The sequence below is a fragment of the Entelurus aequoreus genome, linkage group LG24 (assembly GCF_033978785.1).
Source record: "Entelurus aequoreus isolate RoL-2023_Sb linkage group LG24, RoL_Eaeq_v1.1, whole genome shotgun sequence".
Classification (NCBI taxonomy): Eukaryota; Metazoa; Chordata; class Actinopteri; order Syngnathiformes; family Syngnathidae; genus Entelurus; species Entelurus aequoreus.
In genome coordinates this window covers 6,627,607-6,648,247 of record NC_084754.1, presented here as the reverse complement: position 1 = coordinate 6,648,247, position 20,641 = coordinate 6,627,607, and the positions used below count along the sequence as shown (strand labels likewise).

General features: G+C 37.9%; 2 protein-coding genes across 2 annotated transcripts in view; both read right to left on the bottom strand.

Annotated features, from left to right (window-relative positions):
• Positions 1-7,521, bottom strand: part of LOC133641726 (uncharacterized) — a 70,133-nt gene extending 62,612 nt beyond the window's left edge. The window contains 2 exon segments of the mRNA XM_062035671.1: positions 4,826-4,954; positions 7,401-7,521. The gene's annotated coding sequence lies outside the window, so the exon portion shown is untranslated.
• A 1,339-nt stretch (positions 7,522-8,860) lies between these two features.
• The window catches only part of LOC133641941 (matrix metalloproteinase-15-like), a 53,514-nt gene continuing 41,733 nt past the window's right edge, over positions 8,861-20,641 (bottom strand). Inside the window, exons 8-10 of the mRNA XM_062036083.1 lie at positions 19,060-19,210; positions 18,868-18,983; positions 8,861-12,503 (exon numbers count right to left, since the gene is read on the bottom strand). Of these exons, the coding sequence (XP_061892067.1) occupies positions 12,037-12,503; positions 18,868-18,983; positions 19,060-19,210 (734 nt within the window). The 3' untranslated portion in view covers positions 8,861-12,036. The remainder of the gene's footprint in view (positions 12,504-18,867; positions 18,984-19,059; positions 19,211-20,641) is intronic.

Genomic DNA, 20,641 nt, shown 5'->3' with positions numbered 1-20,641 from the left:
TGTTACTGACTGTGGCAGGACACCTCTGCCTCTGTTTCACTTTATGTTGCTGGTAAATAATATGGTTGTAGTAGTAGGCTAAAGTTAAATTATTTAGTATGCACTAATTAAAGGGGCAGAGCTTTAAGAGGCATTTTAGCTTTTATATTTTATAAGATATATTTTTTGTAAGAACCACAATTAATAAATATATTTCAGTGAATAACTTATTGTTCAAATCTGTATATAAATATGTACATAAAGTGTTGTAATTATATTGTAAAATGGATGGACGTTTAAAACAAAACTGTTATTATTTAGTAAGTATACATTTTTTTAGCCTTTTTAGAGAAAATCATATCATTGTAGTAAATTATGGAAATTACTCGATGATGTCATGGTGACCACGCCCATAGCCACGCCCCCACCGCCACAGGTATCTTGGCAGTTTATGGGAAACACTGAAGGTGATGTAACACAGTGGTGAACATGCCCTTTCCCAACTACTTTGGCACGTGTTGCAACCATGAAATTCTAAGTTAATGATTATTTGCCAAAAAAAAATAAAGTTCATGAGTTTGAACATCAAATATCTTGTCTTTGTAGTGCATTCAATTGAATATGGGTTGAAAAGGATTTGCAAATCATTGTACTTCGTTTATACTTACATCTAACACAATTTCCCAACTCATATGGAAACGGGGTTTGTAGATGTAAATGTAGACGTAGTTGCAGACATAGACGTAAATGTAAATGTGTAGGTGTAAGCGTAAATTCTATGTTTGCTGTTGCTTTATTTGGACCTTGAAAACGTGCCAAGGGTCAACAACAAAAAACCGCCGTGGGCCACAAATGGCCCCCAGGGGTCCTAATTTGGACACAGACCAAATGTAGAAATAAACGAGTGAGTCAGGTTGGAGATTTCAGTCGCTCGTTAGAATAATCCACGTCAGCATCAGGGCACCAGGCCAAAAATATTGTGGGCACATCATAATTTATTGGTAGTACTTCATATGTCAGAGACTATTTCCTAAGTGCACAACACATACTTGACTAAAGACAATGGAAGTTTATGACAACCAAGGTAATGCTAATAATAGAAGAGCAATGAAAAAAAAGCAGTTCCGATAATAATTCAACTTGGCTCAACTTAAAATGATGATGAGTTAGATTGGCAACTCTCTTGATGATAATCATATTAATAAAATATGCAAATTTTTGCACAATATAGCAAAATATTATTAGGTTGAGAAAAGGAAACTAGCAGTAATATATATATATATATATTTATACATTATATATATATATATATATATATATATATATATATATATATATATATATATATATATATATATATATACTGTATATATATATATAAGTGTGTGTGTATGTCTATGTACCGTATGCACGTTTTTGAAGGCAACAGGCAGCGTTTTCTATGAATATTTCTCAATCCACCACAAATATTTAAGGAATCCCAATAATCCCAACATGAACACAAACAGTCTCTTTGTTCCTACCTGAGGGTCTACAGGTGGTCCTGCATGCCGCTGCAGTCGATGAGGTCCACAAAGTGAGGTCTCGGGTCTGTAGGGATTTTCCACAGCGGCCGCCTGCTCCTAACTGGATTAGGCAGCAGCACCTGAAGGTTAAGGCCTCAATCCTGGACTTGGATCCAGATTGAGGGCGAGTCAAGCGATGATCACATGGTCGCTCCTTCCAAACCTTTTATAGTACCGCAGTACTTCCAGTGCTTCTGTACTGTGGTGGTACTACAGTAGTACTTTCGCTGTGCTTAAAATGAGCCTTTATGGTTAGAAGACTTAATAGGAGATGCGGCAACCTGAGAAAAATAAAAAAAACACCTTTTTTTTTTAAAAACCTGACTGTTTTGTCTAAACTCTACACAACATAATTGTGTCCTTCCTGCAGTCCAGCATGGAGCAGGAAGCATGATACACGAGTGCTGCCGGCCAATGGGGAGCTGCGGTTCATTGAGGGGAATGTACACACCCCAAAACCAGTGAAGTTGGCACGTTGTGCAAATAGTAAATAAAAACAGAATACAATGATTTGCAAATCCTTTTCAACTTATATTCAATTGAATAGACTGCAAAGACAAGATACTTAACGTTCGAACTGGAAAACATTGTTATTTTTTGCAAATATTACCTTATTTGGAATTTGATGCCTGCAACATGTTTCAAAAAAGCTGGCATAAGTGGCAAAAAAGACTGAGAAGATTGAGGAATGCTCATCAAACACTTATTTGGAACATGCCACAGGTGAAAAGGCTAATTGGGAACAGGTGGGTGCCATGATTGGGTATAAAAGCAGCTTCCGTGAAATGCTCAGTCATTCACAAACAAGGATGTGGCGAGGGTCAACCACTTTGTGAACAAATGCGTGACCAAATTGTCCAACAGTTTAAAGAACAACATTTCTCAACCAGCTATTGCAAGGAATTTAGGGATTTCACCATCTACGGCCCGTAATATCATCAAAAGGTTCAGAGAATCTGGAGAAATCACTGCACGTAAGCGATGATATTAGGGACCTTCGATCCCTCAGGCGGTATTGCATCAAAAAGCGACATCAGTGTATAAAGGATATCACCACATGGGATCAGGAACACTTCAGAAAACCACTGTCAGTAACTACAGTTCATTGCTACATCTGTAAGTGCAAGTTAAAACTCTACTACGCAAAGCCAAAGCCATTTATCAACAACACCCAGAAACGCCGCCGGCTTCGCTGGGCCAGAGCTCATCTAAGATGGACTGATACAAAGTGTGAAAGTGTTCTGTGGTCTGACGAGTCCACATTTCAAATTCTTTTTGGAAACTGTGGACGTTGTGTCCTCCGGACCAAAGAGGAAAAGAACCATCAGGACTGTTATAGGCGCAAAATTCAAAAGCCAGCATATGTGATGGTATGGGGGTGTATTAATGCCCAAGGCATGGGTAATTTACACATCTGTGAAGGCGCCATTAATGCTGAAAGGTACATACAGATGTTGCCATCCAAGCAAGGTCTTTTTCATGGACGCCCCTGCTTATTTCAGCAAGACAATGCCAAGCAACATTCTGCACATGTGACAACAGTGTGGCACTTAGTAAAAGCGTGCAGGTACTAGACTGGCCTGCCTGTAGTCCAGACCTGTCTCCCATTGAAAATGTGTGGCGCATTATGAAGCTTAAAATAGCACAAGGGAGACCCCCGGACTGTTGAACAACTTAAGCTGTACATCAAGCAAGAATGGGAAGGAATTCCACTTCAAAAATGTTCTCCTCAGTTCCCAAACGTTTACTGAGTGTTGTTAAAAGGAAAGGCCATGTAACACAGTGGTAAAAATGCCCCTGTAACAACTTTTTTGCAATGTGTTGCTGCCATTAAATTCTAAGTTAATGATTATTTGCAAAAAAAAATTATGTTTCTCAGTTTGAACATTAAATATCTTGTCTTTGCAGTCTATTCAGTTGAATATAAGTTGAAAAGGATTTGCAAATCATTGAATTCTGTTTTTATTTACGAATTACAAAACGTGCCAACTTCACTGGTTTTGGGTTTTGTATGTTAAAAAAAAATGAATTACTGAACAATTTATTTTCCACGAATTAGTTTTTGTATAAAACATGCATCACATTCAATTCAAGCCTGACTGAAATAAAAACATTTATATGAAAATAGAAAAAAATGATTTCACATAAATAAAAAAGTGTGTCAAAATCTGGTAATCCATCCATCCATTTCCTACTGCTTGTCCCTTTAGGGGTCGTGGGGGGTGCCGGAGCCTATCTCAGCTGCATTCGGGCGGAAGGCGGGGTACACCCTGGACAAGTCGCCACCTCATCACAGGCAGTGTTGGGTTAGTTACTGAAAACCAGGAACTAGTTACAGTTACTAGTTACTTTATTTCAAAAGTAACTCAGTTACTAACTCAGTTACTTACACCAAAAAGTAATGCGTTATTGTGAAAAGTAAATATTTAGTTACTTCTTTTTTTCCCCTTTTTTTTTTAAGGCTCCCATTAATGCCCTTTTAGCCTTCATTTCAGTTCTGTTATTGCACTGGAGAATAATACAATGTGTTGATCAACTTGACATGCATTTGCATCACTCAACTCAGAAAGCAATGTGGACAAAGATATGTTTCAAAGGGCCAATTTATTTCAGGCCAGAACAAATTGACAAAACTATTTTAAATATCTGCAACATAATGGCACTTTAACTTTAAGTAGATAGGATCTTTGATCCAAGACACAACCTACATTTAACTAAAATGTTATTTTCTTTGTGCTCAACAAAAGAAAAGTATTGAGAATGTCTCCATGTTAAGAAACTTGACTTCTGGCTTCGCCATGATGTCTTGTTAGTTGTTATGAGAGTAGCGTATGTGTGTGTGTGTGTGTGTGTGGCCCTTTAAGATATGACAGCATGAGAGGTGAGTGACGTCAGTGAGTGAGTGGGCGAGAGAGGTGAGGGAACGGCGACAGTGAGTGCGTGCAGGTGCTCTAGCTTGGTGGATGGCTGCGTGCAATAAAGTCACAAAGTTGCAACAAACCGCCGGCCTCGTCAAAGACCCACTTCCGGGTAAAGTGAAGGTTGTTAGCCCCGAAGCACATAGGCCCTGGAGAAACGTCTCCCCTGCGCCCCTCAACTACGGTCTGGGAGTACCCGTCCTCATCAATCAGGTGTTAGAATTGCAGAATATGAATTCAGGGAACGTAATTTTGGACTGTTTTATACTTCTATAGATGGAGGCCCTAATGTTTTCCACGGGGGGCTTTTAAAGCTTTATACTGAGAAATGAGGCAAATTTGATAGCAAGTCCAGCAGGTCACCTTCTTGTAAAGCCTTCAGAGGAACAGCAAGTGAAGAAACGTGCAGATCTCATTAGGAGCTCAGCAGGGGATCATCTTGGACGAGCGGTCTGCAAGGTGGCAGCAGCCCACTGACCCCCATCCTAGCATCTGGACAAGATGGAAGACAGACGGATATTTATAGTTATTATTTAGGGAGACGTCTGTGCATCACGACGGTGACGTCTTTGTCCGCAGCGAAGGGAGGAAAACAGGAAGTGCTGCTAAAGCTGCTGTGGATGATCTGTGTGAGAGCAGATAATCCTGATCACCGCTGACAGAAATGCAGGAGAGCGAGCTCCCACTCACAGTGAACAATCGCACACAATAACGCAACGATAACGCAACATTAACACAACAATAACATAAATATCGTATCGCAAGAGAACAAGCTCGTTTACCATGCACTGTTCAAAAAAAGTTATGATTTCGGGTGGCAGAATTTTATTGTAAAAAATAAAATTGGTACCGTTTTTTTCATTTACAGTAATGTACTGTAAAAAAAAAAAAAATGACCATAGATTTTATGGTAAAAAGAACTGGCAGCTCAGTCGCCAGAACTTTACTGAAAAATAACAGTGACTCACATTAATTCAGTGTAACAAATGAATACGGTTTACCGTAAATTCTACAGATTATTAATATTTAAGAAAACATTTTTTAATTATTTTATTTATTCATTTAAATTGAATATTTTTATTTTTATTTTGTATTAATCAGTCCAACAAAATAATACACAATAATACCATAATAATACAATTCCAATTCCAAAACCAGAAACATTCAGAATAGCAATCAACGGAGCAATTGAGAGGACACACAAACATGACACAAAACAATCCAAAAGGAGTCAAACAAAAATAAATAATATCAACAACAGTATCAATATTAATAAGAAATCCAACATAACAGTGATTAGAAATCCCTCATTTAAATTATCATCACAGCCATTTATATTTATATATAATATTTATTTAATACAGATCATTTTAATTTTCACAGGAAATTATTCAACAAATTACATCCCACTTTTATTGCAACAACAAATCTCCATTGCAAACAAGTACACCGATGTAGTACCTAGAGTCGCATCAATATTGATAGTATCAAGTGTTCAACAGTATTCGGGTTGATACAAAAGCATTAATTATTTTGCAAACGTCTGTCTCGACCAATTAACAAAAAGGGATAATTGTATAATTTTGTTGTTATTGTAAAGTTGTCGTACTGTTGTATCCTTATATTGTTCATTTGTTCGAAATTTTTTAATTTTTTTTATTAAGTACGCCTGCAAAATAATCCACCATGGGGCCAAAGATAGTTGCGACTGCCAGCACTATGATAAAGAAGGTGAGCAACACTGTTGAATTAAAAAAAAAGAATGAGTAGGCATAGCAAAGCACAAAGGTGACACCCGTGTGATATTAGATGTAAATGTAATCATTGAATTCATCATTATGTATTTCACATTGCTTTCTATATGCAAAACCAAAATTATTATTACCGTATTTTTAAGAGTATAAGTCGCTCCGGCCGAAAATGCATGATAAAGAAGGGAAAAAAAACATATATAAGTCGCACTGGAGTATAAGTCGCATTTTTGGGGGAAATGTATTTGATAAAAGGCAACACCAAGAATAGACATTTGAAAGGCAATTTAAAATAAATAAAGAATAGTGAACAACAGGCTGAATAAGTGTACGTTATATGACTCATAAATAACCAACTGAGAACGTGCCTGGTATGTTAACGTAACATATTACGGTAAGAGTCATTCAAATAACTATAACATATAGAACATGCTATACGTTTACAAAACAATCTGTCACTCCTAATCGCTAAATCCCATGAAATCATATACGTCTAGTCTCTTACGTGAATGAGCTAAATAATATTATTTGATATTTTACGGTAATGTGTTAATAATTTCACACATAAATCGCTCCTGAGTATAAGTCGGATGAAAAAAACTGCGACTTATAGTCCGAAAAATACGGTAATATAATTAGTTTTGTGCACATATTTTTGGGATTAATTGGATTTATATAATTTTTACGGGAATTATTTTTCAACCGAATGGAATTAGCGAAAATTAAGGTGCTGCTGTATTTACTTGGTATCAATACGAAAGTGAGGTACACAAGAGTCAATCTTTTATGCATTAATTATTTTTTACAGAAAAGTGCCTGCCAATCAATTTACTTTCCAGAATATGAATGTGATTGATCCGTAATTTTTCACTTAAATGATTTTAAATCTGTCAAGTTTTCCTTTACTTCAGAGTGTAACGTAGAGAGAGATAAATTGGATTTTCGTAAGATTACCTTCAGTGGATAATGTTAATCATAACAAAACACAATTTTCACTATGATTATTTCATTATTAGTGAAAAAAAGAGAGAGACTGGGAGTGAAGTCTTTAAAAAACTAGTAACGCCTGTTTCTAACTTCATTCGAGGTTCCTTAAACGCACCACAATTATGGGCAATGAGGGGCAAACTTGAAGATAAATTTCGCCTATGCTGCAACAGTTCTATTTATTATATTTTGGTATTTACCTTTCTTCTATCACTTCATCCTTGTTCCAAAATGTTGGTACTGTGTGTAAATGCTTAAAGGAGAGCTTTTGGTGATGTTATGAAGTTGGTTTCGAGTGAAGTGTTCGAAGCTAGCTTGGCCGCTAGCAGGTGGAAGGAACCATTTCGCATTTTTGATAGGGGGTGTTCATATTGTTAGACATTCCTAATTTGATTCAAGCAACCTTATTAAATATTGATGGCAATATTAATTTATGTAGTTAAAAAATATAACCCACATATTCAAATGACAGAAAAAAATATTCAAAGTTTACAAATTAAGCCCCGGTACAACATCCCCACTTTACCCTCCACTGCTACTTACCGGCCTGCAGTACCGTAATGCCGGGTGTAGAGGTGCCAGGGGCACATAGAAATGTTTGTCAACATTATTATACTCCAAGCAAAACATTTTCAACATAAATGTCGATTTATGAAAGCAAAACCTACATTTTCTAATTGGCTTAATATTTTAAAATTATAAAATAAAATCGATTAAAAGATACAAAAACCCTTAAATAGATTTGTTATTGCAGAAATGTAAAGTGATTTTGATTAGCCTTTTTTGTCTGTTTGAATTTTGTATCTTATCCTAATTTTCTTATTCATTTTTATATTCTATTTGTATTTGCTTTAGTTTTATTTTCTTTAAATTTTTTGTGAGACACTATTTGCTCAACCTGATTGATGTTTGAAATTGTTGAGATTTGTTGAAAGTTCCTTGGTTTTTGTGAAAATTGTTCAATAAAAAAATTAAAAAAAAGAAAATAAAAAGGTTCCAGGGGCCCATTTTCTACGGAGCCCCTAAAGGGACATGGGGAATTATAATTTTTTTTTATCAGACATGTATCTCATGCGCACGAGAAACTTTTTCTAAAAAAAAGAAAAAAAAGATTTATTTTTTTTTATAAAAAGTTTCTCGTGAGCACAAAAAAAAAAATTTTTTTTAAATAAAATACATTTCCCCCATGTCCCTTTAGGGGCTCTGTAATTTTCAACCCACAACTCGATTTAAATGGCCTGCTGCACATTGCAGAAATTAAATTAAACCCTCAAAATGGAAAAATTGCAACAAAAAAAAAATTGCAAAAAGAGAAAAATATTGATTCTACATTACTAACACAAAGTGTAGTCTTTGAACATCTGTCAATTATTAGAGCCTTTTTACAAAATGAAAAAAGATATATGAAAATCAATTGTTTGATGTTTCATTCTGATGCCCTGACTGGAAAAATGTTAGACACCGAGTGTTAAACTTGACTCATACACCAGACAAAGTAGAGAATATTAACATGCATACACTAATGAGGCGTACAGTAATTAACAATGACTGTTGTCATACGAGCAGCAAGGACTCCCTCTTGTGGTGAAAAAGATAACAGCAACACTTCAAGGTAATAAACATGTGTGAGAAAGTTCAGCAGAGAAAGGAGTCAAGACCTCAGACTTTTATTGGCAAATACAAAACACGCTCACATTCAGAGAAAAATAACAAATGTATGAAGCGCAAGGAAGGTAAACCCAGGTTAAAAACAAATATTTAGTTGAGACAAAAGGCAGAATATGCGGAAGAGGCAAAGTGAAGAAGGAGGTCAGAGAGGAAGTCATCTCCTGCTAAAGACAAACAACGTGGAGATTTGAATGATTTAGGTCAAGAGGCTCAACGCCAGCGCTGCTCCTCCCTTTTTCTTTTTTTCTTTCCTCTACGCCTCTTTTTCCACAGAAATAACAACCGGAATCCTTTTGCTTCACCTCCCAACTCTTTTTCTTTCTTCCTATATCTCATTCTCTCATTTCCTCCTCATCCTACCAGTTTTTTTCATTCCTTTTTCCCCCTCCTCTTTCTGCAAGCCTTACACAACTAAATCTGCAACATGTGGGCCTAATGGAAAGCAGACCTGGACTGTTTGCTTTTGTCCTGCAGGCTTTGCCCACTGAAGAAACACATACAATAATACAACAATACAAGGTGAAACTATCCTTTAGTCGATCCCTTCCCCATCCGTACAGATTTATTTTCTCTGATTTAACTTGTCACTATTTTGTCCCAGTTTTTCTATACCGTCTCAGTTACTCCAACGGCCAAACATTGAGCATAATAAACTAGTTTTGTATGCCAAAATATCTGGGGCCGTACTTATCAAGCTTCTTAGAGTGCCATTTTACACTTAAGTCCTGAGAATTTACGAAATTTAGTCCTACTCTCAAACTTAAGAATAAAAGCTTTTTATCAACGTTCTTAAGTCTAAGAATCACTCCTACTCTCCACGATATTTAAGAGACCTTCAGAGGTGTCTTAAGTGGTTAGGAGTTGCCAGCAGGGGATGGCACTGAGGCGAGAGAGACGTGCGCGAACGTTCAGGGAACGGAACAATGTTTTTTTTTTTATGACGAGCAGCTGATCAAACGGTATCGTTTAGACAGAGCGGATATTATTTTTGTCACAGATTTAATACTTTTCGATTCCTTGTTGATTTCTGCATGTGTCTGCAGTGGGCTAGTATATATAGAGCCACCCACACCAGTTTCAAATTAGTTGCCTAATTAATGAATTGGAAAGAAAATGTTATGACAGTAGCGTATGTGTGTGGCCGTGAGGTGAGTGACGTCAGTGAGTGTGTGGGCGAGAGAAGAGAGGGAGCGGTAGCGTGAGTGCCGGCGGGGACTAGTTTGTTTTGTATTATTTTGTAGTTTATTGTCAAAATATACACTCCCATTGTCCACTTAAATATTTCCAAGATATTTCTTTATTGTTAGACAACGGATTCCCTTCCGTGATTGGTCATTTCTATGGACACAGAAATGACGTCACCTAAAATTCCGTTTACGGCACATAGTAATGTCGTAATTCAGCTCTGAGTGTGACACTTAAGATTCAGTCCTACACTTCGCTGAAAGTGTGAGTAAGACGCTTGATAACTAACTTTTAAGTGCAGCTTTCAGCGAAGAATTTATTTACTCTTAAGTCAACTCTTAGCAGACTTCTTAGGAGTAATTCTAAGAAGCTTGATAAGTACGGCCCCAGGTCAAGAACCTCTGAGGGACATGGGGCCAAAGAAAGTTGCGAGTGCCAGCACTTTGATAAAGGAGGTGAGAAACACTATTGAATTCAAGACAGATATACAAAGATGGGGTCCGTGTAGGTCCACTCATCACCGTCATCTCCTACAAGTCTACAATAAAAATAAAAGTGATGTTAAATGTTGAATTATATGTATTTTACATTGTCTGCATACAACTACAGTTGGTCTCTACAAAATGTGCTCATATCTTTGGGTGTCTGGAATGCATTTACATATTTTATGGAAAAGATTGCTTGGTTTTTAGTACAATTTTGGTTTTCATAGAAACCTTTTAAGAGGAAATAAGAGTCATCCCTCGCCACATCACGCTTCAAATATTGCGGCTTTACCATATCACTGGAGGATTTATCATTTTTAAAGCATATTCCACAACATTTTGGGCCTAAATTAAGCATTAAAATGGCTAAATAAACCAAAATACAGTAGTACTGGCCACTAGAGGAGACCAAACCAATCAGAGGGGTATATTTGTTTGGACAAAATGGCGGTTCAGTATCGTGGCCACCGATTGGCTCAGCCTCAGGCAGCATGACCATGTTGAATTAAAAGAGTGTAAAGGTGACTAAAGGGTGTTATTTCATACTTCGAGGGTTTTAATAATGTTAAAAAACCTATTTAGAAAGTCATAAACAGTTTTTTTAATGCTCTTGCTATGAAAATATTTGATTTATAATCAATGATTCCAAATGTGTTTACAGCGGAACTATTTAACAGTGATAAACTAGGGACGACTGTACCAACAATTTTTTTGTTAACCTGAACAGAAAGTGGCTTGATGGCGCTACCTGCATGGTAAAGTTAGTGCTGCAGCTATGAACTCAGCAGAGGGCGCTATCTCACAGGTCAATTTGCTCAACATTTTCCAGCTGGAAGATGCTTTGTTGTGTTTTCTAACAACAACACTGTTGGGGTTTTTAAATGTGTAAAACCGAATATAAAATACATTCAAAACTGTTATTGTTGAGAGTACCAATAACAGTACTTTTTATGGGTGTGTCCATCATTCCGTGTTTTTTTGTGGGTGGTCTTGGAAGGTAACCCCCACAAATAGCAGGGATCTACTGTGCAACATTATGACTGCGGGGATTGTACTTTTAGGGGTGGAGCCTAAAGGATGGATCTCAGTGGGAAGAAGGGAGGTCTGTGCAAAAAGAAAAACAACTGGTATGTGCCTTTGTTTGGGTAAGTGGTCTCTTCGTTGGTGTCATGTGATGCTGGGCCATGTGTGCTCGGAGGATGACCCCGGCTAGCGTGCGTGCGTGAGAGCACTGTAAGTCACATCTGCCGGCACAACAACAACAGAGAGGGTAAAAAAATAAAAAAAAAAAGTGCAAATGTGTTGCTGATGCAAGTGTTTAACACAGCTGTCCCCCATTTTCTATGATTCAAGCCTTCCATTTCTATTGTGCCATTAGTGCAGTACTGGAAAAAGGACTCCAGAGGCACCGTGGTAACCACTTGGTAGGTCGCATGGCTACAACCATCTTCACGCCATGCTGGAATAAGAAAAAAAGCTCTTACGGTTTGTGTTGGTGTCACACCCAGTTCTGCAGCGAGCGCTTGCAGTGCACCAGAGCTCTGGGGGTCTCCTTGTTCTGCAGAGTCCTGAGGATGGCGTAGATGAAGACGAGGATGACCAAGATGAGCACCAGAGGAGCCACCACCATGATCAGAGTCATGACTTTGGAGTTGTCGTCGGCCACCGTCACCACCACGTCCACCTCGTTGTTGTCGTCCGCCCCTTCCCCCGGACTGTCGGACTTTGCTTCGTCGTCGTTTTCCGTGTCTTTGTCCTTGCCTTTGTCCGCGTCTTTCTTCTCATCCTTTCCTCCGTCCGAAGGTTCGGTGGGCTTGTCTTCGGCCTCGGGGTCTGGTTGAGGCTCGGGGACGGCCACGCAGCCCATGAAGTCCTTAAGGATGGAGCGAGGGTAGCCGCTGTCTGCCGCGGTCTTGTGGTTGTCGAACCGCCAGTAATTTGCGCCTTTGTAGAAATAAGTGTAAGCTGCAGAAGACAAAACACATGATTATTAGTAGGGATGTCCGACAATATCGGGCTGCCGATATCATCGGCCGATAAATGCTTTAAAATGTAATATCGTAAATTATCAGTTTCGATTTTTAAAAGTAAAATGTATGATGTTTTTAAACGCCGCTGTGTACACGGCCGTAGGGAAAGGTACAGAGAGACAATAAACCTTTAAAGTGAAGTGAATTACATTTATATAGCGCTTTTTCTCAAGTGACTCAAAGCGCTTTACATTGAGAAACCCAATATCTAAGTTACATTTAAACCAGTGTGGGTGGCACTGAGAGCAGGTGGGTAAAGTGTCTTGCCCAAGGACACAACGGCAGTGACTAGGATGGTGGAAGCGGGGATCGAACCTGCAACCGTCAAGTTGCTGGCACGGTTGCTCTACCAACCGAGCTATACCGCCCCAAAGGCACTTCCTTTACGTGGATGCCATCCCAGTCACATAATATCTACCGGCTTTACTCATTACGAATTGATGCAATGCATACTTGTTCAACAGCCATACAGGTCACACTGAGGGTGTCCGTATAAACAACTTTAACACTGTTACAAATATGCGCCACACTGTGAACCCACACCAAACAAGAATGACAAACACATCCGCACCGTAACACAACATAAACACAACAGAACAAATACCCAGAGTCCCCTGTAGTACTAACTCTTCCGGGACGCTACATTATAATTTAATTCCACGACTGTATATATCGGTATCGGTTGATATCGGTAATTAAGAGTTGGACAATATCGGTAAAAAAGCCATTATCGGACATCTCTAATTATTAGTTGTGTTCAATGTTATTTTGTAGCCGTTTAGGTACAAAAAGATGCGCATTACACCGATGAAAAAGTTTCAAACTGAAATCTGAAGTCCCCGAATACAATTTACAACTTTTATTGGCCTTCTGAATATTTACAGTAACACAATTGACTCATTATTAATGAGATGGATGCGCTTTGTCAGCTATTACCAGTGGCAGGAATTACGCCGATACTTTGACGAATGGCCAGTAAACTAATTAATTACTTTTACATACAGTACAGGCCAAAAGTTTGGACACGCCTTCACCTCATTCAATGCGTTTTTCTTTATTTTCATGACTATTTACATTGTAGATTGTCACTGAAGGCATCAAAACTATGAATGAACACATGTGGAGTTATGTACTTAACAAAAAAAGGTGAAATAACTGAAAACATGTTTTATATTCTAGTTTTTCAAAATAGCCACCCTTTGCTCTGATTACTTTTTCGCACACTCTTGGCATTCTCTCGATGAGCTTCAAGAGGTAGTCCCCTGAAATGGTTTTCACTTCTCAGGTGTGCTTGACGCTCATCGAGAGAATGCAAAGTGCAAAGTAGTAATCAGGGCAAACATTCACAACACAACTGATGGTCCCAACCCCATTGATAAAGCAAGAAATTCCACTAATCAATCCTGAGAAGGCACACCTGTGAAGTGAAAAACACGTCAGGTGACTACCTCTTGAAGCTCATCGAGAGAATGCCAAGAGTGTGCAAAGCAATTATCAGAGCAAAGGGTAGCTATTTTGACGAAACTAGAATATAACCTGCTCAGTGGCCTTGTGGTTAGAGTGTCCGCCCTGAGATCGGTAGGTTGTGAGTTCAAACCCTGGCCGAGTCATACCAAAGACTATAAAAATGGGACCCATTACCTCCCTGCTTGGCAATCAGCATCTAGGGTTGGAATTGGGGGTTAAATCACCAGAATGATTCCCGAGCGCGGCCACCGCTGCTGCTCCCCTCTTCTCCCAGGGGGTGGAACAAGGAGATGGGTCAAATGCAGAGGTTAATTTCACCACACCTAGTGTGTGACTATCAATGGCACTTTAACTTTTAAAACAGGTTTTCAGTTATTTCACCTTTTTTTGTTAAGTACATAACTGCACATGTGTTCATTCAGAGCTGTGATGCCTTCAGTGACAATCTACAATGTAAATAGTCATGAAAATAAAGAAAATGCATTGAATGAAGAGAAGGTGTGTCCAAACTTTTGGCCTGTAAAGTACATAGTACTACTACTACTACGTGGGAATAATGAACAACAATTCAGTGAAGTGAATATCGCATTTGCGGACAACAAGCAACCGAAGCAGTAATAATTCAAATACTTTTTTTGGGAAAGTAACTATAATTACTTTTTAAAAGGAATTTGCTTAACATTGGCTATAACACAAAGCTAAGATGTGGATGTCTGTTAAACATAAATTGACCTATAGTACATTGGATTGTTTTAGCATCTTTAATGTACAAAAAGGTATTAAAGTGGCATATTATTCTGGAAGTTTGCACACAGTGTTCTAAAAAAAGTGAATATTCAATACTACGTAAAAGTTTTAGGCCACTATTAATTTGACTGCTTTCATCTTCTCCCCAGCAATCATTTTGACAGAGTAGTTAGCAGGATTACACTTAAAATGTAAAACCAAAGACCAAAAAGAACCCATTAACATATGTTTGTCGTCCTTCATGAAGCAGTAAGTAGCCTGCTCGCTGATAAAATCACAAATACTACGCACACATTTATTCTGCACTCTACTGTTAAGTCCCATTCTAGTTTAATGCGGTCATTGAAGTCATTACAGTGGAACCCTTCACACTCCTTGGACTGGCTGATTGACGTCAACAAAAGCAGCTGTGGACAAAAGTGCTTGTCAACATCACTGATATTGAAACTAAGCATTGCTTGCACATTTACTTGGCCGGAGACAAAGAAAATGTGAGATTAAAGTAAAATACATTTTGAATTGAAGGCAAATATTACGATAAATGTCCTCCATTTTTATCAATCCTTATCAATTATTTGATATTTTATACTTTGACCTAACAGAGCTGACGTGGTCATTTGGTTGGACGTCTAGACTACAATAACAATAATATTTCTCCGTCATCTTTGTTGTAGCGGTGTAGCGTGCAAGGACGGGAGTGGAAGAAGTGTCTAAAGATGGAGCTAACTGTTTTAATGACATTCAGACTTTACTTCAATTAATAACAGAGCAGCATCTCCTCATCCGTGGCTCACTAGTGCAATAACGCCGGAAGTGTGTCCCGTGAAAAACAATCCGACCGGAACTCTCTAATAATGGGTGAATAATGTAAACTCACTACACCGGTTTGTTTTAGCGCTTTCATGGCGAGTTTACTGACAGATATAAGTAAGAACTTTACACTACTTTATATTAGAAATGGCAACAGCGGAGGATGAATGTCCCAGAACAAGAAGATAGAGAAAAAGAAGAAGCTTATCGACTACGGCGTCATCATGGACTGCAAAGGCGGAGGCGTGCAAATTTTCAGGACTTATGCAGATCCCAAATACAGATCAGCAGGTACCAGAAGGCAAGAAAAGTTGCTTTTGCATAATATTGTGAAACAAAACGCCAGATAATATGTCTTACCTTATACACACACCATAATAATACTGGTATGTTGAAGCACAGTACAATCCATCAAGCGGTGAGGCTTCATAGCTTACCAAAGTTGTACTAAAACATTTTGATAGATTTTTGAGCGCGTGTATAATGTTCTATATTTTCAATGGAGCATATACAATATATTTTCAATGGAGCATATACAATTTTGGTGTTGTTTACTTGAGTCATATTGCAGTCTACATGCATCTCTTATGTGTGACTGCCATCATATTGCACTCTACACGGATCTCTTATGTGTGACTGCCATCATATTGCAGTCCACATGTATCTCTTGTGTGACTGCCAGCTCCTGCCCTGCAAAAAGTCAGTGTTCAAAAACAAATAATAATGATAAATAGGTTATACCGGTACTTGTATAGCGCTTTTCTACCTTCAAAGTACTCAAAGCACTTTGACAGTATTTCCACATTCACCCATTCACACACACATTCACTCACTGATGGCACAAGAAAAAAACAAAACAAAATGAGGGGTATTTTATTTGAACTAAGCAAAATTATCTGCCAATAGAACAAGAAAATGTGGCTTGTCAAGACTTTCCAAAACAAGTAAAATTAGCTAACCTCAATGAACCCAAAAATACCTTAAAATAAGTATATTCTCACTAATAACTGTACTTTTGTTGGTAGAAAAAAAGAGACCTTATTGCTCAATATGTTGAAAAATATTCTTAAATTAAGTAAACGCTAGTGCCATTATCTTGACATAATGATATGCGCTCGGCATTACATTTCTTGAAACCAGCAAATTTACACTAAAAACTAGTTTATTTTCTTAATGGAAAGGCAACAAGGCAACCGCTTGTTACTCTCGGGGTCTCCTAGCCGCTCAGGCAAATCATATTGTCTAAAAATGCATTTTTCCATGGATAACATGACATCATCGCGCCAAGTGCGTGCTCTTTCAGTCAATTAGTGCGCATATATACAGCCCGGCCCCCGGCCAACATTTTTTTAATTGTAATTTTGAGGAGTTTATCTGAATGTGCATGAACTATTTCTGTTCAAAATGGTTTGAAATGACAAATGTTTAAATATTAACTGTCAGTTTGCTGTACTGTGCCAACTGTACTACTATATAAGTACGTATTTTCTATTGTTTCATTGAAAATAAAACCGCAAAGTCCATTTGGCTGTCATCTGTCTTAATTATGAGGCACAATTGTGTCAAAATCATGATTTGTTTTTTTTCATGCTTGAAATAAGAAATGATTACTTTAAAAAAAGTAGTTTTATACTCGTGAGTGTTGATGACACAGCTTTGCAACACTTGATATTCTAGTTTCAAGCATGTTTTACTCAATATAGGTCATCAAATCTCAGCAACAAGCTGGAATATCTTACTGAGATCATTTAGGACCAAAACCCTTAAAACAAGTAAAAGACTCGAACACAAAATCTGCTTAGTGAGAAGAATTATCTTATCAGACAGAAAAAAATATTCCCCTTATTTGAGATATTTCATCTTCCTTAGATTTCAGTTTTTGTAGTGCATACTTGCCAACCTTGAGACCTCCAATATCGGGAGGTGGGGGGCGTGTTTGGGGTGGGGGCGTGGTTAAGAGGAGAGTATATTTACAGCTAGAATTCACCAATTCAAGTATTTCATATTATATATATATATATATATATATATATATATATATATATATATATATATATATATATATATATATATATATATATATATATATATATATATATATATATATATATATATATATATATATATATATGTATGAAACACTTGACTTTCAGTGAATTCTAGCTATATATATATATTTTTTAAATTTTTTTATTTTATTATACATATAAATAAAAGACATACTTTAATTTCAGTGTTCTGCAGGCTATCCAGTAGGTGGCAGTATTGTCCTGTTTAAGAGTGTCACAACATTGCTGTTTACGGCAGACGAACTGCTTTACGGTAGACTAAACGTGACTGCTGTTGTTGTGTGTTGTTACCGCGCTGGGAGGACGTTAATGAAACTGCCTAACAATAAACCCACATAAGAAACCGAGAACTCTCTCTCCTTGTTGTGCACTCTACTCTCTAAAAGCCGTAGATGTTATGACGTCATTGGGCAGGCAAGCTGCTGGGAAAGCGGACGTGAGAACAGGCTGTCCCCACTCAGGTCCGCATTGAGCTGGAGGGGGCGTGGCCTCCAGCTCCGGCTGAATACCGGGAGTTTGTCGGGAGAAAATCTCTGCCGGGAGGTTGTCGGGAGAGGCGCTGAATAACGGGACTCTCCCGCTAAAAACGGGAGGGTTGGCAAGTATGTTGTAGTGTGGCCACACTTATGGACTTGAAGTGGGTGTGGCACGGATGATTGTTTGGCGCCCAATAAAAGACTTGATGGAGGATTCTTCAAAAGCAAGGCTTCAGTCAGCAGATGTTAAAGCAGCATAAATCTACCGGAGCCTATTCCGTCAGTCTACCCCAGGGCAGCTGTGGCTACGAAAGTAGCTTACCACCACCAGGTGTGAATGAATGATGGGTTTTTAACATGTAAAGCGACTTTGGGTACTTAGAAAAGCGCTATATAAAATCCCAGGTATTATTATTATTATCATCATTTCACCATGTTCCAAATAAAATAGCTTCGAGGTCGGTAAGCACAACCAGAATTATTCCGTACATTAGGCGCACCGGGTTATAAGGCGCACTGTCGAGTGTTGAGAATATGAAAAGATTTTAAGTGCGCCTTCTAGTCCGAAAAATACAGTATTATTTATACTTAGTGTACAACTATTTTCCTCCAAGTATATTGTATGTCTTCCACACAATAATTCCACCGGTCTAATGTGAAATTATATTCCGGACTACCATGAATTGAAGCTGCACGTATTGACAATGACAGAGTTGAAGTGATCCTTTACCGCCATCATCACTGAGGAAGGCTCCTTTGGGCGAGTGAGGGATCTTGCCCCATCTGCCGATTGGTTTTGGGAAGTCTCGATCTGCCTTGCGGGTCTCCTCGTTGTATCGCCAGTACCTGCGCACAGAGAGCAAACATTAGTTTCATTATGTCATCGTGCGTGGAGTAGTTAGTGCGTGCGAGTGCCTGACACCTGTCGTCGGAGAAAAAGTAGGTGTGTCCGTTTGGCTCCCACCAGATTGCTGTGTCGATGCTGTGTGCGGGAACTCCTTGGCCATATTGCCCAATGGGTTGTGGGTATCCTGGAAGTAAATCCGCTTCCCTGAAGATCCAGTATCGATCATCTACAACAGAGGTGTCAAAGTCCTTTTCACTGAGGGCCTCATCGCAGTTATTTTTTGCCCCAGAGGGCCGCTTCTAACAGTGAATACTATTATTACACCATTTTTTTAATGCATTTTATTAGTAGATATTTTTTAAACTAAAATAAATTAAAAAAAAGGTAACTAGCAATAATTTCACCTCAAAATGTTGTGTATATTACTGTAAATGAGGGGTGTCAAATTCATTTTAGATCGGGAGCCACATGGGGATAAATCTACTCTCAAGTGTGGACTGGTAAAATCACGGCACGATAACTTAAAAATGAAGACAACTTCAGATTGTTTTCTTTGTTTAAAAATAGAGCAATCACATTCTGAAAATGTACAAATCATAATGTTGTTGGGTTGTTTTTTTTTTTACACTTACATGTTGCGAATAATAGTATTTTACCTTTATTTGTCGTTATTTATACTTTCTGAATAAACTATGTGATAATGTTCATCAGTCAACTCATTGGTGTTCATTTTCAATCTATCAAGATAAAAAAATAATTCCAAAATCAAATTACAGGATGTTATTTATGTATTTTGCTCATTTTCCTCGACTGGGGCACTAACATGTGGTTGTTTTTTTTTTTACAAATGTAGCATCATCTACAAAGATACAAAGAATTGCTGTTGCGACATCTAGTGGACACATTTAAAACAGCAGTTTCTTTCATTCCAAAATTTTGGCTCATTTTTATACTTAGCAAACTCATCCCGCGGGCCGGATAAAACATGTTTGCGGGCCTCATCCGGCCCGCACGTTTGACACCCCTGCTGTAAATGGAAAAACAGTACTGCTGTTTTTATGGTTAAAAAAAGGCAGCTCAGTTGCCAGAATTTTACCGTAAAATGTACTTTTTAAAAAAAAACTGTAAGTAAAAAAAATGCCTTTTTTTTTTTACCACAAATGAACTGTAGATTTTTTGGTGTATTACTGTAAATGCCAAATCAGCACCACAGTTTATTACAGTAAAAAAAGTACTGTTTTTTTTTCAGTTCGAGAAAAATGCTGTAAAAAACAGTACATTTCCCAACTTTACCATGAAATCTATTGCTACTTTTACATTGCACACTTTGATGGGTAACTTGCTTTGAAATCATTATTATTAGTATTTATTTTGATTAACAAATGGTTTGAACGTTTGATCATATATTTTGCATAACTAGACAATATGTAAGTTAACATAATCAGCGATTACATGAAGTACGTATTTTTTCTCTCCCAAACTAGAAAGAAAGAATACATTTCGTAAGAAAAGTTACAGTACTTTATTGATACATATTATTTTTAGGCTTTCGAGGGGCAAATAAAATGAAGTGTTGGGCCACATCTGGCCCCCGGGCCTTGAGTTTGACACGTGTGATCTACAAGGACAATATTAATGCATCGTGTCATTCAAGAAG